Source organism: Rhincodon typus, chromosome 12 (assembly GCF_021869965.1).
Source record: "Rhincodon typus isolate 14 chromosome 12, sRhiTyp1.1, whole genome shotgun sequence".
Classification (NCBI taxonomy): domain Eukaryota; kingdom Metazoa; phylum Chordata; class Chondrichthyes; order Orectolobiformes; family Rhincodontidae; genus Rhincodon; species Rhincodon typus.
Window position 1 is genome coordinate 48,913,913 of NC_063343.1, and position 15,072 is coordinate 48,928,984.

Below are 15,072 nucleotides of genomic sequence, written 5' to 3' on the forward strand. Positions count from 1 at the left end.
TTCTCAGCATGAACGTCTGAGCAGATACCTGTTGACTCTAACTCGTTGCTTCCAACTTCAGTCCTCCACCTTGAGCACCCAGTACCATCATCCAAGAGCATGCTCCATGGGCAGCAGCTGCGTGCACCCTGTGAGCCTCCCTGCATCATTGAAGCCCATTTCCAATCAATTTCAATCTCTCTGCTACATTGTCATGCTGCACCACAGGATGCACCAGTAACTAACATTGCAATGCTGCTGCAAGGACACTTTGTGGACAGGGACCGACTCCCAGTTCATGGATTGGACTAAGCTGCTCCCTTAGTGCTCGTTCCCTATGAACCTACCTGAATGCTCACAGCATCGCTGTCCTGCCTTTTCTTTTTGCAATTTGCTTCCTCAGCCATAGCTACTAGATTCATAGTACTTCTGTCTTGCCTTGTAATTTAGCACAAATACAAAGCCAGCAAGCTAACCTTCCTTCCCAGTAAATTTCAATGTACAAGATGATCTCAAGTTTGTTCCCTGCCTCTGCCAAAATATTGGGGTCTACCTGTCAATCTCCAAACTTCTAAGGATTTAAGAAAAGCATGGAGGAACATGTAGAACTAGTTGAGAAGGTGGAAAGTAATAATTTATGGGAGGTAGTTCAGGAGCGGGTTAGGAGAAACTACTGAGTATGGTACCCTAGTATCAATGATCTAAGCTCAGAAATAGAATGAAAATATGTCAAAGTTTTCTGATTTTACAAAATTGGGAGAGGAAACTAAGTTAGAGGGACCACCTTTAGAAATATCGTGTGAGCTGGTCAAAATAAGTGTTTGGGTAGAAAGCGAATTAACTTGAATGCAAAGTAAAAAGAACTGACTTTTGAAAAGCAACACGTATACTCTGTGAATGGTATTGTGAATACCTAAACATTATATGGAAAGAAACTGAGGAAACTGTATAGACTCAGTGTTAAATAGCAATGCAGCTATCAGCAAAACAACTGAAGAGAATGCTGAATTGCACAATCAAAATAGTTGATTATGAGTTAGAGGTACTCAGGGTCAATCTGTAAAATGATTTGGTCAGACCCAAGGGTAGCTACAGAAATAATGATGAAAATCAGCAGCAAAAACAGAGTTAACGTTTCGGGTCCAGTGACACTTCCTCAGAACTGAACTGAACTGAGGAAGGGTCACCGGACCCGAAACACTAACTCTGTTTTTTCCCTTCACAGATGCTGCCAGATCTGCTGAGCTTTTCCAGCAACTTTGTTTTTGTTCCTGATTTGTAGCATCCGCAGTTCTTTTGGTTTTTATGAAAATCAGCAGGTCTGGCAGCATCTGTGGAAAGAGAAACAGAGGTAACATTTCGAGTCCAATGACTCTTCTTCAGAACTGAGTTCGGGGTCACTGGACCCGAAATGTTACCCTGTTTCTCTCCAGTGACCCCGAACTCAGTTCTGAAGAAAAGTCATTGGACTCAAAATGTTAACTCTGTTTCTCTTTTCAAAGATGCTGCCAGACCTGTTGTGTTTGTCCAGCATTCTCTGTGTTTGTTTCAAATTTCCAGTATCTGCAGTACTTTACCTTTATTACAGAAATAGCAGGCCCCTCTGTGGTTCCTGGACCCCAGCTCCGCACCTGTACCTCCACCTGAGCATGGAGGCCCCAGCCCCAACTCCAAGCACAGAAATTCCCCCAGAGTTCAAGCCTCAATTTAATTAAAAAGTTTGATATAAGTTTACAAAATCATGAGGTTCTGGACAGAGTAGATGGAGAGAAACTGTTTGCCCTCACCATTAGACCGAGAATCACAGTTTTAAAATGATCTGTGAAAGAATCAGATGCGAGGAGCTAAAACCTTTCTCACACGGCAAGTAGGATCTGGAATGTGCTGTGTCGAAGTGTGGTGGAGACAGGTTCAATTGAGGCATTCAACAGAGCATTAGATGATTATTTAAATAGAAACACTGCAGGTTCAGGGGAAAAAGCAGGAGTCTGGCAATAAGATAAAATGATCAGGGAGCCAGTACAGACTCAATGGGCCAAATGGCCTCCTTATGCAATCCTGTGATTCAAGATGTAGGGCTTTGAATTCAACTCCCACCAACATCACAAACCCTTTATCCGGAAGCTGAACTTGCAACAGGATTACAATTACCAAAGATTACACCTCAAACATACCCTGACTACAAATTTGTATAGCACTACAAAACTGAATGTTTAAGTCACCTGTTTATAAATGAATGAGCAAGTACATACCTAGATTTACTGAGAAATGCAGCTCCTGAAACATTGATGTGTATTGGTCTCTGAAATCATAATAAATACAGGCTTAAAGACAATACCAGCACACTGCTGTGTTCAAGGACAAAGGGTCACAATGCATAGCTTTTAAATATCCTTTATGCTAAGATTGCAACTTTAACAGCACTTATTTTTGTTTTCTGAGACTAAAAACGTTTGAACACACTCAAAATTATGTTGGAGGATTTTGGAGTAGGTTCAATTCCTGAAAGAGCCAGCATAGGCTTGTGTGAAAACTTTGTACTCATAATTTAGTGCTGTTAATGAGCAGGATTCCTGTCATTCCAAGAAGAAAGGGTTTGCCTCATCCTGCAGTTTTGTTTTTCTCTCGCTCAGTGGAAAGTCACTCATTTCAGCTGATCTTTGGGCTGTGTGTATCCATGGATATATTTGCAGGTAAGGGATCATGCCACGCTTAGATTGAATGCTCACTGGTTGAATAATCAGACAACACCAACTAGCTAGTGTAGGGATAAGAAGACGTTATAGAAAATTGCTGTGATCTCAAGCCAGTTGTGATAGTCTCAGATTATTTTTGTGAGTTTCAAAAAAATGTATACCTGCTCTTTTCTCCATCGTAACAATAAATGAAAACTTACACTCCAACTCAATCATCAAGTAGACTGATCAGAGTGTGTTTGATGTGGACGTGTTGGTCTTGGACCAGGGTCAACAAAGTCAGAAGTCATACAACACCAGGTTATAGTCCAACAGGTTCATTTGAAATCACAAGCTTTCGAAACCTAGCCCCTTCATCAGGTGAAGTGAGAGAGAAGCACACAGAACACAGAGAGATCAAGGGCAGAGAGATCAAAAGACCATACAAATGGTGTGAGTGGAGTGTCGAATAATAATTCCCTGCAGGTGATCCAAAGTGTTAGACAGTGTGAGTAAAGTGTCAACAACTGAATAACATGCGAAGGGATGACCTATAATCTGATTACATGAGGCAGAGAGATTATTACTAAAAATTAAAAATAAGGTTGTGCTGGAGACAAACCAAATGACTGGAATAACATGATAGGTACAAGCATGCAAAGGTGTAACCAAAGTAATAAATAATGCTCCACTCACACCATTTGTATGATTTTTTAATCTCTCTGCCCTTGATTTCTCTGCCCATGAATTCTGTGTTCCATGTGTTTCTCTCTCACTTCAGCTGACAAAGGGTCTACACTCCAAAAGCTTGTGATTTCAGATAAACCTGTCGGATTATAACCTGGTGTCATGTGACTTCTGAGAGAGTATGTTTGGCATGTGTTCTGACTAATTTGGACAGGTGTAAGTTACTTGATCTTTGAGAGTGGTGCATTACTTCACACACACATTGCTTTGATACCCAATGGTAGGCACCTTTAAAAGTGACTGGTAGAGCACAATATTGATATGGTAATCCCAGTTTGAGATCACTACTCTCTGTACGTATTTATTTTGTTGAAGTAACATTGAACTCCCATTGTAACATCTGAAGAATCTAAGTCTTCCTTTGGTAATCAAATAATAGTAGTAGAAGATAGTTTGTTTTTTGCTTTTTCTCACTGATTTTTTTTCTCACTGATTTTCTCTCCACCAGTTTCATTCCTCTTCACAAGGATATAGTAACATTTGTGCTATCTCCTTCACTAAAAGTCCAGGTGCAAACTGAACCTCATTACGCGATTAACATTCTCAATGCATTAACATATATAGGCAATAAATAGGATTTCCAATCAAAAATATTTTGCTGTCTTATAGTTCTTACTCATTCTAGGTGTCTATAAATCTCTGGTCAAGCTAGCTGAATACTTTGACTAGATTACAGCCTTGCAATTGTTTCCAGATATCCATTAATTTTAATATTAACCATCCAAACCTCTACCAGAACTCTTCGCAAGTATATATGCTATCCATATGATTTGCTTCTTCCCAACAGACAAGCATTTATACTGCAAGCACTTACTGAATGGTCATGATCTAAAACAGATGACTTTCCAGGCTTATAATAAAATACACTTTTAGGTTCAACTTGATAGCCACAGGTATCAACTTTGCCATTTGGATATAACCACTTGCATCTGATGAAAAAAGAAGAAATATTAACAACAGACTTTCAAGATTGCATGTTCAGCTTTAAAGCATGTTTTGCATTGGTATTGTCAGTACACTACAATAATGATATGTGTTAGTGTACAGTTTAGCAGTCATACAAACTATGAGTCTGCATCAATAATGTGACTTTGACAAAGTTGCTATTCTTGGTTATACTACAGGGAAAAGCAGGGAGAAGTTAAATGGAGCCTAGGTCTTTCCCAAAAGCGGAATGTCAGGAGGGTTGTCTTTGGAACAGGAGATAATTCAATATGGTTGAGTGTGTGGGAGTTAGGGAAGGAATTGGAAGGAGGTTCTGCTTTTTAGACTCCTGTAGTTGATGAGTATTCAAATGTTTTAACTAGTAGAGCAGGTGTGTTTTAAGATATTATCCCTCTGATAAAATCCATGTAATACTTTTGTTGACTTTCAATATTCATGAAGACTGAACCAATAAAATTGGTGAAGATGTTTTGGAAGATGAATTTGTAGAATGCTTTCCTGACAGTTTTCTGGTGCAATATGTGGAATCAATTAGGGATGATTCCAGTATCTTGTTATCCTTACTGTCAAAGTTTTCAATTAAAAATGTAAGAACATGGACATATGTCATGGTGGATTAAAGTACCTCTGGTTGCATAGGGCTTGAATGAAATGAATTAAATCAGCTAAAACTCCAACTAGTGAGCTCGGTTCTTCAGTATAAAAGTACTCACACTTTGTTAAATTGGCAAAGTGTTTCAGACAATACAGAAGGTAAGAAATCAGACAGGTTATAGTCCAACAGGTTTATTTGAAATCACAAGCTTTCGGAGCATTGCCCCTTCATAGGTGAAGTGAGAGAAGAACACACAGACATAGAATTTATAGGCAGAGAAATCAAGGGCAGACAGATCAAAAGATCATACAAATGGTGTGAGTGGAGTGTTGAGTAATAAGTCTCTGCAGGTGATCAAAAGCTTGTGATTTCAAATAAACCTGTTGGACTATAACCTGGTGTCATTTGATTTCTGATCTTGTCCATCCCAATCCAGCAGCGGCACTTCCATATCAGACAATACAGAAGCATGGATAACGTAGGAAGTTGGTAACTTTACGTTGACACAATACTTTTGTTGGCCTTTGGGCTCTTGATGATGACATTATTTGCATAAGATGGACAACAATGGTTCTCATACAGTTTCTCCTCATACAATTTATCAGCAAAAAATGTCATAAAGCCATCTCAAAATTATAAATTGATAAATAATAGTTGCAAAGTATTAAAATTGATCCCAGTATTTTCTTACGAATAATTTGGACATTGGTTGCTATAGATAGCAAATTATTGCAAGATATATCATGGCTGCTCATTCTACATAAGTACTCAAATTAACAGATATGATTGTAATGGAAATATTCCACTCCAAATTCCTTCCTCTATTGCTGAGAACAAATAAAAATGATATTTGCCTGATTTGTACCTTGGTGTTACATTTGATCCTGAAATGAGCATCTATCTAACTTCATATTTATGCCATCCACTAAGACCAACTACTCCCACCTCCATAACATCACTCGAGTTTCTTGAGTCATGTGGTTTGAAGTCTCCCATGAGTTTAAATTTGACACAGACATTTGATGGAATGGCAAATCAAGAACAATCTTCTAAGCTTAGACTTTAACGTAACACTATTTATTATACTTGCTCGTTAAAAACATGTACAGGCTCTAATCTCATAGTTACATTAGTTACTAATTTAACTTTTTCATATGGTTATGTCCACATGCTCTTAAAACTCTAACATTCTACTCTAGTACGGTAGTAGTCATCTTCTAGAGTGTTCTAGCCAGTGTTATTTATGCTCAATAATGGCCAGCTCCATTAAATTATCTCAAGATTGTTCCAGAGTCCTGAAGTCCTTGCATAAATGATTTTGTCCCTGTTTCATCTTATCTTCTGCTGAAATTATCGTTCATATTTCTGTTACTTGTAGACCCAACTATTCCAATGCATCCCTGGCCAGTGTCCTTTATTCTAATCTCCATAAGCTCGCAGAAATACAAAACTTTGCTCACCGTGAGTAAACACTCAGCAAATCCTTTTCCTCTATTATCCCTGTGCACATTGACCTAATTTGACTCCCATCCTCATTTTCAAGTTCCTCCCTAGCCTTATCCATCCCATTTACAAGGCCACAAGCTCTGGAAGAACTTCTCTGTACTTCTCCGCCTCGCTTCCTCAATAGCCTAATTTAAGACATTCTCTAAAGCCTGGTTCTTCACCTAAACTTCAGATAATCTGACCTTTTATTCCAATATATGGCTTGGTGTCATGTTTTGTTTTATAATTTTTTCTGCTAAGAATCTTGGGACATTTCAACGTGTCGAGGATGCAAAGAAAAACAAACTAAGATTGCTGTTGTAGCACTAAAATGGAAGGAGACATTTCAAAAACTTCTACGTTAAGGAGGACAAAATGGAGCAAGTGTTGGAAAGGAAGGATTAAGGTAGAAGGTAAAAGGTACAATGGATTGAGCTGATTTTGATGAAGGGTATGAGGTGTCCATGTGGAGTAAATAGGCCAAAGGACAGAAGCACAAGAGTGCAATAACAATTTATGATGAAATGGCTTGGTGACCTAAACCATAATTTAGGAGCTCCTATAGACATTTCGAGGTTTTAATTTCCAACATGTCTTTTTAAAGTTGATCTGATATGGCCAAACTGACTATGCATCTACATCTCATGGCAGTCTGGAGACGAACTCTGGAATATCGCACCTGCAGGTGTCAAAGAAGGTTTGAAGGGAGAAATACACTACGAACTGAACAGTAATCCATTATGAGCGTTTCACATTGTGAACAATATGGTAAAAACAAGCAGTCTGGGCAAGTGATATATTGGCAATTTCCCCTTTTAAGAATTCACAGGCAGAAGGACCAAAAGCAAGTTTCAACTCTGATCTGTGTGTATTAGTGACCTGGTGACCTTGTGCGGCCTCGTTATTGAGAACAGTCGTCATGATACTCGGGGGGCATGCATTTAAGGTGAAAGCGAGCAAGTTCAAAGGAGACGTGGTTTTTTACACAGAGAGTTGTAGGAGTCTGGACTGCACTGCCAGACTGGTGGTGGAGGCTGACGTGATAAGGGTGTTCAAGGGACTTTTAGATAAGCACATGAATATGCATGGTATGGAGGGATATGGACCAAGAGCAGGCAGAAGGGATTGGTTTCATTTGGTCATCTTCGGCACAACATTGTGGGCCGAAGGGCCCGTTCGTGTGCTGTACTGATCTTATTCTATGTATTATAACTTACTCTTCAGCAGTAGCCTCAGTAGAACAAAGTGAATGAAGTTCTTTTGTTGGCAAAGGATTGCAGGGTGCATCTGTAGATTTTGTAGGCTGATAGTCACTTGGAGGGGCTGCATAATTTTGCAAACTCCAGCCCCAGGTGTCATGAAGGCTGCCTGATAAAGGGATGGAGTAACCTTGAGCACTTTCACTGTCAGGATTGTTGGAAAGTAGATCTTGTGGCTGAGGGTTGCAGTTTTGCTTTTCACCATTAGAACTGTTGAGTGGTTCTGACGAAAGTGTCTGTTTAATTGTGTGGTTATTCCTTGTTGTTGAATTATAGGGCAGTGGTCCAGTTAGTTGAGATCTTGATGGAAAGCCTGAGATGGAACTGGAAGGGGGCTGTTTTGTTGAATTGGGCTCCCACATCTTCTTCCTGGCATCAACAATAGGAGATGCCCCATATTTATCTACAATAAGGGGGCAAAACATAATTAATAATTTCATTCAATTGCAAAATCTCCAAACACTTCTACATACAACTCAAAATGTTGAATATAAAAACTGTAATTTTCGATGAAATGAACTCTGATAATTTAAAAATGAACTGCATTGGATTGCTATATTTTTGAATGTTTCCAAGTAAACTGCAGACATGATCACTTCACTTCTGTATGATAGCGAATATAATTATTCTGTAATTGGGAGCTTTTTGAATATTACTTTCTTTGTGCAGCATGAAGCGGGAGAAGGTGGTACAGTGGTAACATCTCTGGACTAGTAATCCAGAGGCCCAGGCTAGTGCTCTGGGGACATGGGTTGATAACTTACCATAGCAACTGACAGAATTTGAACTCAATTAATAAAACCCAGATATGAAAGCTAATCTCTTCAATACTGACCATGAGATCATCATTGATTGTCCTAAAAGCCCACCTGGGTCACTAATGTTTTTTAGAAAAGGAAATCTACCATCCTTGCCCAATCTTTTCTACATGTGGCACTAGACCCATACTAATGTGGTTAACTCTTAACTGCCCTTAACTAGCATGCCACTCTGTTCAAGGACAATTAGGGATCAATTATACATTGGACCTAGGGCAGTGGCCTTCTGGAGGGGTCCAATTCGATTTTTCCTTCTTTGATTGCTGCATTGCAGATCTCTCCGTCGAGTGTTCTGATTCGTTGGTTGTCTCATTGGGCTCACTGGGCTGTTTTGGGGTTTGTGAAAGAATTCTCGGAGCCTCATTCACCTGATGAATTCCTCTGTTTCTGCTGCAAGACTATTGGGGCCCATTTTGGTAGTGAGACAGAAATTGAGCCCTCGGCTGAGAACTTCGATTGCGTCTGGTTGAAGGGTGTGGTCAGACAAGTTGACGATGGATTTCCCTGTGGTAATACTGGTTGCAATTATGGTACTAGAGGAGGCTCAGTTACTGCTGGTGGAGATATGGAGTTTATCAAGTTTCCTGTTCTTGGTGTGCATGTAGGTGGCCTAGTTCCATTGCCTTGTCTCCCTGGCAGAGTCTTGTAGTTGGTCCACTGTATCCTGAGTGCAAGCTAAGAATATGGCCTCTATCTCAATTTCAAGGTTGCGGAGTCTGCTGTAGAGCTGGTGTAAGAAGTGATTGAGGAGTGTGTGAGAGGTGTGATGGCAGAGTCTCTCATTGTAGCCTGTGTTGTAGGTCGACTTGAGTGGGTTAGTGATCTGTAGTACTTTCGGGACCTTCTCTGCTTTCTTGCATCTTTATTGAAACTTGACGTCTGTGTCGATATGCACGGTCTTTTTGGAGATCCTCTCTCTACTTTGAACCAGCAGTTTGTGGTGTTGATAGTAGCCATGATGTGGAGGTGCCGATGTCAACAGCTGAATAGCAAGTGAAGGCATGACCTATGTTCCGATTAATTGTGACAGAGAGATAATTATATTACAAAAATAAGATGGTGCAGGAGACAAACCAAATGGCTTGAGTAACATGATAGATATAAGAGTTGCATGTTGATTGTCTAACCAAAGTGATAAGTAATCCAAAACTGTACAAACTAATGAAGGTAGGGAGACCACACAAGTTATCCAGGTGAATGTGTCAAAGTAGGACAGAAAGGAAGATTTTTCAAATACAAACTAGTATGGTGGTTTACATGTCGTGTGACATGAACCCAGGATCTCGGTTTAGGCTGTCTTTATGGGTACGGACCTTGGCAATCAGCTTTGCTCAGCAGTTATGTGTTTTTGTGTATCTCAAAGGCTGCCTTGGAGGACGCTTACCCAAAGATCAGAGGCTGAATGTCCTTGACCGCTGAAGGGATCCCCCACTGGGAGGGAACATCCCTGTCTGGCAATTGTTGCACGGTGTCCATTCATCTGTTGTTATACAGTCTGCATGGTCTCGCCAATATACCATGCCACGGGACATCCTTGCCTGCTGCATATGAGATGGCCAAGTCACATGAGTACCTACTGTGTACTGTGTGTGGTGTACCCATGTGTGATGTGATATCCATGTCGACTGTCTGACATGGCTTGCAGAGTTTGCCATGGCAGGGTTGTGTGGGGTTATGGTCGATATTCTCCTGAAGGCTGGTAGTTTGCTGAGAACGATGATCTGTTTAAGATTTGGAGGTAGTTTGAAGTGGAGGTGTAGGGATGACCTTGGTGAGACGTTCGTTTTCATCGATGACATGTTAAGGGCTATGAAGAATATGGCGTACTTTCTCTGCCATCCAGCACTTCCACATCAGGCAGCTTGTGACAGTGGGGAGCTCTGAACAGCCAAGTCAGTGCACATAACGCTGTATCATACTGTGCTGCATCAATGCCACGCCTGCAGCATATGCCAACATTTTATATGGCAAGCACGCTGCATGGGCTTCAAAAAAATATCTCTGTGTGAAAGTCAAAGGGGAGCAAACCTTAGTGGAGTGAAGATACAGTCAATTGTGGGGTATTGCCACAGTCTGACAAGGAGCTTGTCTTATTCTAGCCTAGCGGCTTGATAATGGACAGTCAGATACTTGTTCCTACTGGAGACTCTGAAACAGAATCAGAGACGTGCTGCATGGAAACAGACCCTTCGGTCCAACTAGTCCACACCGACCATGTTCCCAAACTAAACTAGTCCCACCTGTCTGAGTTTGGTCCATAATCCTCCAAGTCTTTCCTATTCATGTCCTTATCTAAATGTCTTTTAAACATTGTAACTGTACCTGCATCCATCACTTTCTCTGGCAGTTCATTCCACAGACTAACCATCTACGTGTAAAAACGTTGCTCCTCCGGTCCTTTTTAAATGTTTTTCCTCTCACCTAAAAAATATGCCCCTAGTTTTGAATTCCCCCATTGTAGGGAAAAGACCTTTGCTATTCACTTTATCTATGCCCCTTATGATTTTATAACCTCTGTGAGGTCACCTCACAACTTCCTACCCTCCAGTGAAAAATTCCCGGGCTATCCAGCCTAAATGACTTTGCAGTCCAGGGAATTGGCCATGTTCAGTCTTGCAGGTCAAGTGTACTCAGTCTGTGGATTACAGATAGATCAATCAGTATCTATGGAGACATCAACCCCAGCAGGGTTGGGCCATAGCCAGTCTGGGCTGTCTTGCCAAGTCTTACAACTGGTCTCCAGATGAGGGCCCTTATTCGATTCTAAATGAGATAAACATACAGACAGATTAGAAGTGTGAATTGAGTAAAATGAGAACAGCTAAAGAAGATATACTAATCTATATCAGAGATAGTCCAGCTCTGCTCTATACTAATCTATCCCTGGGTTCTGTTAAGTGTGGATCGAGGTAAGTTGAGCTGTTAAGCTGAATGATCACGAAAATGCTGACAATTGTAGTGAAACAGTTGATTTCATGATTCTTGGCTCTGAAACTTAGCTGCAGGGCTTTTGTCTTGTTTCCTTTACAATGGTGACTTCATTGTCTTGTCAAACCACTAACAAAACAAGCCAGGATTTGCAGTTGGTTGTTAAACTCATTATTTTAAAATTCCTAGAAGCATAAAACAGAAACATGTCAGCAGTTTGGGACATAAACCACAGGAGATGGCTTGCTGCTGTGAGGAGTGGTCAGCCCCTTGTTATCTCTGTAGCCACATGAGATTGCAGTCTGTTTTTGTTTTTAATTGTATCTCTCTGTTTGAAGGAATGGTTACTGTTTGAATTTCCCTTGGTATTTTCAGGTGTAATATTCCATGGTTCCTCTCAGGGTTTTGCCAGACAGTCACTGAAACAGGCAACAAGCTTTCCTTTGTGCCATGCCTTGGATATTCAAGAGGTGATATTCCTGGCTGGTAGCTTCTAAAGTGGTGTTTGGCTGGCCTTTAAATTTGGTGCTAGTCTGCCTGAATACTGATGGAAAGCACTCCCACCTCTCTGGATGCATGATTGCATGAGAATCACATCCAAGGTCCTGCGTGCATAACTAATAAGGTGAAGAGTGGAAGATTGTGTGGTGAAAGCCACTCCAAACTATTGCAGACCAGGCACTATGAAACTCTCATCAAAATAACCAAAAATGGGAATATTTCACCCAATATATCTACGCACAGTAAATTAGTGGGTAGCATAAATGTGAAATAAACCCTATGTGGTGCTCATAAGTTCACTGCTTAAAGCAGACAATGTGCTCTAGATCTCTCCAATATATGAACATGCTACATACTGACAGTTTATATCTGCCAGACCCTGTGCATTAAGTTCATCAAAAGAAAAGTTAAACAGAAGCAAGACTAGGCTGCAGTGAAACAGAATACTTTAGGTAATTCCAAAGTTCCTTTGAAAATAATGAAAATCAGGGAACTGTTAGCAGTTCTCTGCTTAATGTAAACAATGTGTGTTTTTGATTGAATATTTCTTGCCTCCAACCACATGGTAAAGCTGAGAAAAAGAGTTGGTGAACTGGGAAATGATGTAGTTCATTCTTTTGTCAGGCAGGCTCTGACTATGACATTGTCAATCAACATCAGTTCTAGACACCAAGGCTGAAATGCTGAGAGGAATAGACGCATAACCCCTGGTGTGTCTCTAATGCTGCCTGGTATTCACATTTTTAAACAATGACATCTTTCTGAACAGGCACTGCATGAAAATTATTCTCTTATTGCTGAACCAATAATTCCCATCTGAAATGGACAATTACTGCAATAGCAACTTGCAAACAACTTAGTAAAAATGTTTCCCTCTGCCATGCCTAGTTCTTGGCTATGCATGCTTTTATGTTTGAAGTGTAATAGAAGACATCTGAGATGAAAGAAGATAACTCAGACACCTTATTTATGCAGCAACAAAGTAAAGACTATGTTTTGCAAATGATTATCTAGCATTCAGTCAAAGCAATGATCAATTTAAAGTAGCCACAGATAGAAATCCCTATAAAATTATTTACATAAAGTCTATAATGATAAAAAGAACAGACCTCTGACCTATTATAACCATCATAATAAAAGTGATTGTTCTTCATTGTCAGTGATAAATGATGCCCCATCAAATGTGAATGGAACAAGCTGGTTTGGTAGCTATAATGAGAGAGTACTGAGCCTCTCTGTTAAGAGATCAGAGTTCAAATTCCAGCCATGGTTGACATTTGCACAAAAGGTGTTCTGCAATCTATATATCATGGCCGAGCAGAAGAAAATACAGGGTGGGGATTGGGGCTGGGAGAGGAGGGAGGAAAATTTAAAGAAAGAATGGAAGGTATGTCTGCAATATTAATATTGAGAATAAATTTCCAACTCAAAGATGAGGATATTCAATTTTAGGAGATATGATATTGAACCGTAATTCTATCTTTGGTCAATGCCCACATGTGCAATAGTAATCAGGTGGACTACAGTAGAATGAAATGTCATTTACCTGCTTTCAGTACATTGTAATCATCTTTAAACCTTGATTTATACCAAGTCTTTGGTTCATCTTCAACTAAAACCTGAAACAGATTAGGTTACATTGGTATTTACGTGGATATTATATTGTATAGATATAAAACATAGGAAAGATCTCACCGAGTATGTTATTTATCTGCTGTTATATTGTTAACCAGTTATAGTATTTTACTAATGTAGTCACTGAAGAATGTGGGGCAGTATAATACTCGTGTAACAGTTGATAGTAAAAGATAACACAGCACACGAAAGGATGTATAATTATCACATTGACTAGTTCCTTCTAACAGACCAAGTTCAATTTCTATTCCAGTCAGTTCCAACATAAACAAGACAATGTAGTGAATATATGTTGTTTATTAAATTCAAGCATTTAAAAAAGATATGTATGTTGCCCTTTTCACATAAAAAATTGATTGAATCGAGGCAGAATATCAGGTAATATTATGGCATTCAAATAAAACTAGTGAGGTTTGATAGAACATTGCTAATCATGATTTATCAATCACCCCATCCACCTTCCCTCACCCATCCTGCACATCTTTCCCACTTATCTGGCACAGACACACAGGCTAGTCTGCACCTGTGCCAAGCTCTGGAGTGGGGCTGGAACCCAGAGGCTTCTTACTCTGGGACACGAGAGCTTCTTAATGGGTTACACCAGCTCCTTCCACTTCTCAGTGGGACAATTCTAGGGAGAAATATTCTCTCCCAATTCAGTGACAACCACATTTTGAATTTTAATTTGCATAGACAGCTTAGTTGGTTCTGGCATCCATTTGCTTTTCTTCTTGGGCTTGCCTGTTACTTGGTGGGGTCAGAGGGAGAGGGTGAGGTGGGGAGGGCATGTTGGGCAGTGGTCAATGAGCAATCTGCCTTTTCTGATCCCCAGTTGAACTTGTACATGGTTCCCTCATCTCAGATATTTTCAAAATCACTTTAGTCACTCCTTCCAACAAATAAAACAATTTAGAACACCTCATAGATATATAAATCTCTCTGCTCTGTCTCCAACCTCGTCTTCCTTCCAAAAAATCCTTGGATATCCTTCCTCTTCTGTTTCTATCTGTCCTGTAGTTTTGAATAAATACATTCATGCTTCAGCTCCACAATGTTAAACGTAATCAATGGTACAATTGCAATGTGACAGTAACCCTAGTCTTCAAGTTTTCAATCTTTGTACAAACATTGACACTATTGTCTATCAAGCCACTCATCCAGTTTTCACCTTGCTGGGACCGTCCTCATTTGTTTTTACCTTTACTTATCCCATTTTGGTCAGACATTTAGATCAGTGGCTTCTAATCTTACTTTGTGCCATTACTGCCAGACTCTTCCATGGAATATACTGATAATAACTCAGCATCATGTGACTGATTCCTGCATTGCACAACAGCTGGCCAGTCATTGAGTTAAGACCCAGTCTTGAATCAAACATGATTCCTCCAGATAGACATTTGAAAAACCAGATACCAATCCATAGCTCCTGACACAAAATCAATATACTTGTCAACAAGGTGCAGGGCTGGATGAACGCACCTGAAATTTACGTACTTCAGGTACGT

At 40.0% G+C, this 15,072-nt stretch overlaps 1 protein-coding gene across 3 annotated transcripts in view; it reads right to left on the reverse strand.

The window, feature by feature from the left end:
* LOC109918582 (sorbin and SH3 domain-containing protein 2-like) overlaps nt 1–15,072 on the reverse strand; it is a 101,642-nt gene that overhangs the window by 43,525 nt on the left and 43,045 nt on the right. For all 3 annotated transcript variants that reach the window (XM_048604040.1, XM_048604039.1, XM_048604038.1), the window contains 4 exons: nt 13,479–13,551; nt 7,644–8,088; nt 4,216–4,330; nt 2,232–2,281 (listed from right to left, as the gene is read on the reverse strand). In XM_048604040.1, coding sequence (XP_048459997.1) covers nt 2,232–2,281; nt 4,216–4,330; nt 7,644–8,088; nt 13,479–13,551 — 683 coding nt within the window. The remainder of the gene's footprint in view (nt 1–2,231; nt 2,282–4,215; nt 4,331–7,643; nt 8,089–13,478; nt 13,552–15,072) is intronic.